This window comes from Gregarina niphandrodes (genome assembly GCF_000223845.1).
Source record: "Gregarina niphandrodes unplaced genomic scaffold scaffold00098, whole genome shotgun sequence".
In the NCBI taxonomy this organism is placed as follows: domain Eukaryota; phylum Apicomplexa; class Conoidasida; order Eugregarinorida; family Gregarinidae; genus Gregarina; species Gregarina niphandrodes.
In genome coordinates, this window is record NW_011645863.1 from 7031 (window position 1) to 8465 (window position 1435).

Genomic DNA, 1435 nt, shown 5'->3' on the forward strand with positions numbered 1-1435 from the left:
GCATTCGTTGCGGTATCTCCCACATTTCCCTGGGGAACCGGGCGATAAGGTCTTCTGTTTGTTGCAGGGACCTTCTTCCTTCGATGATTGAAAAGATTAATGAGTAGGTGAGTGCACTTAAGGGCCCTCTATCGTGAATTGATCCTGCTTGTAGTTTGGACAATTGGAAAATAGTATACGCGATGTCGATGGCACCATCGGTATTCTTGTCTTTGAAGACTGGGTACAGTCGGACATCTTCTGCAAAATCTCCAATTACCACATTCGGGTATTGAAGACTTATTCTCTTAAGCACGGACGTCTTGCCTAAGCAAGCCGTCCCGTCTATAATCGTGACGCTCTCTGGATGATTCATTGCAAAACTTATGCCTTTCAGACTGTTCGCACGAATGGGGGGGAGAAAGGGGGATACAGGGTGTCTCTCACACTGCCACCTAACGTCTTCTTGTTACTTGCGGTAGGGTGTTGCGCATGAAATTCGAACGAACATGATGAAGCTACAAAATTATTGTACAAAGTTACAGTTTGGGCTGGAACATCTCAGTTGATTTCATAGCGGATTAGTTTCCCCCTTCTAAACTGAGGGATTCAGGCCGAGCTAACTTCAACTGCGGGCGCTGTAATTCCGTCATAAGTCTCTTGAAATTCAGAGACGGATGCAGGGTACTCGACATCTCTGCGGTGAGATGTTGGATCCAATCCTCTTTCAGTTTTGGGTCATCTGGAAAGCTAATTTTTTTAACTTGTGTTCGAGCCACCGTTTTAGTAGTCCAATTGAGTAGGCTTCGTACAGAAATCCGGAAACCATTATCGGAAATGTGAATTACTCGGAAAGGCAAGGACCACCGAGGAACCAATTTTTCTGAATTCCGACTTAAAACTGAGTTGTGGTAAATCTCACTCGGGTTCAGAGCAACAAGCACTAGGTCGTTAAGCTCAAGTTTCTCGTTTAGATCTGGAGTTTGTTTGCATGAGAAGTTGTGTAACACCTCTAGATTTGAGAGAATGTCCATGCGAATTTCGTTGAGGGCAACGAGACGATCGACAGATCCATCACCATGTAACCGATAGTCTTGCGAGTAGGGGGAAATCGGGTCTCGACCATAAACTAGAAACGCGGGGGAATGACCAGTAGCAGAATGAATGCTAGCCCGATAACCAAATAATGCAAATGATAACGCATCTTGAACACTGAATTGCAGATTTTTCATTTGGTAGAATTTGAATGCTTTGTTTAAGGTCTTGTGAAAAGCTTCCACCAAAGCATTTCCTTGAGGGCGATATGGGAGGGTGTGGACATGGCTACATTGCAGATCTGTGGCCAAATTTTCGATAACTTCAGCAGTGAACGATAACGCATTGTCGGAAACTAAGCGCAAGGGAATTCCGAAACGACAGATCCAGTGGCTAAGTAAAATGGATGCTGTACCCGTGG

The 1435-nt window shown here is 44.9% G+C and overlaps 2 protein-coding genes across 2 annotated transcripts; both read right to left on the reverse strand.

The window, feature by feature from the left end:
* Nucleotides 1-117: 117 nt before the first annotated feature.
* Nucleotides 118-355, reverse strand: GNI_197370 (hypothetical protein; the record flags this gene model as incomplete). The annotated part of the gene is made up of 1 exon (XM_011135419.1): nucleotides 118-355. A coding segment is annotated over one exon (238 nt), but the record flags the coding sequence as incomplete, so codon positions are not given.
* A 205-nt stretch (nucleotides 356-560) lies between these two features.
* GNI_197380 (hypothetical protein) lies at nucleotides 561-1211 on the reverse strand (the record flags this gene model as incomplete). The annotated part of the gene is made up of 1 exon (XM_011135420.1): nucleotides 561-1211. The coding sequence occupies one exon, from the start codon at nucleotides 1209-1211 to the stop codon at nucleotides 561-563; it is 651 nt and encodes a 216-aa protein (XP_011133722.1).
* Nucleotides 1212-1435: the final 224 nt, after the last annotated feature.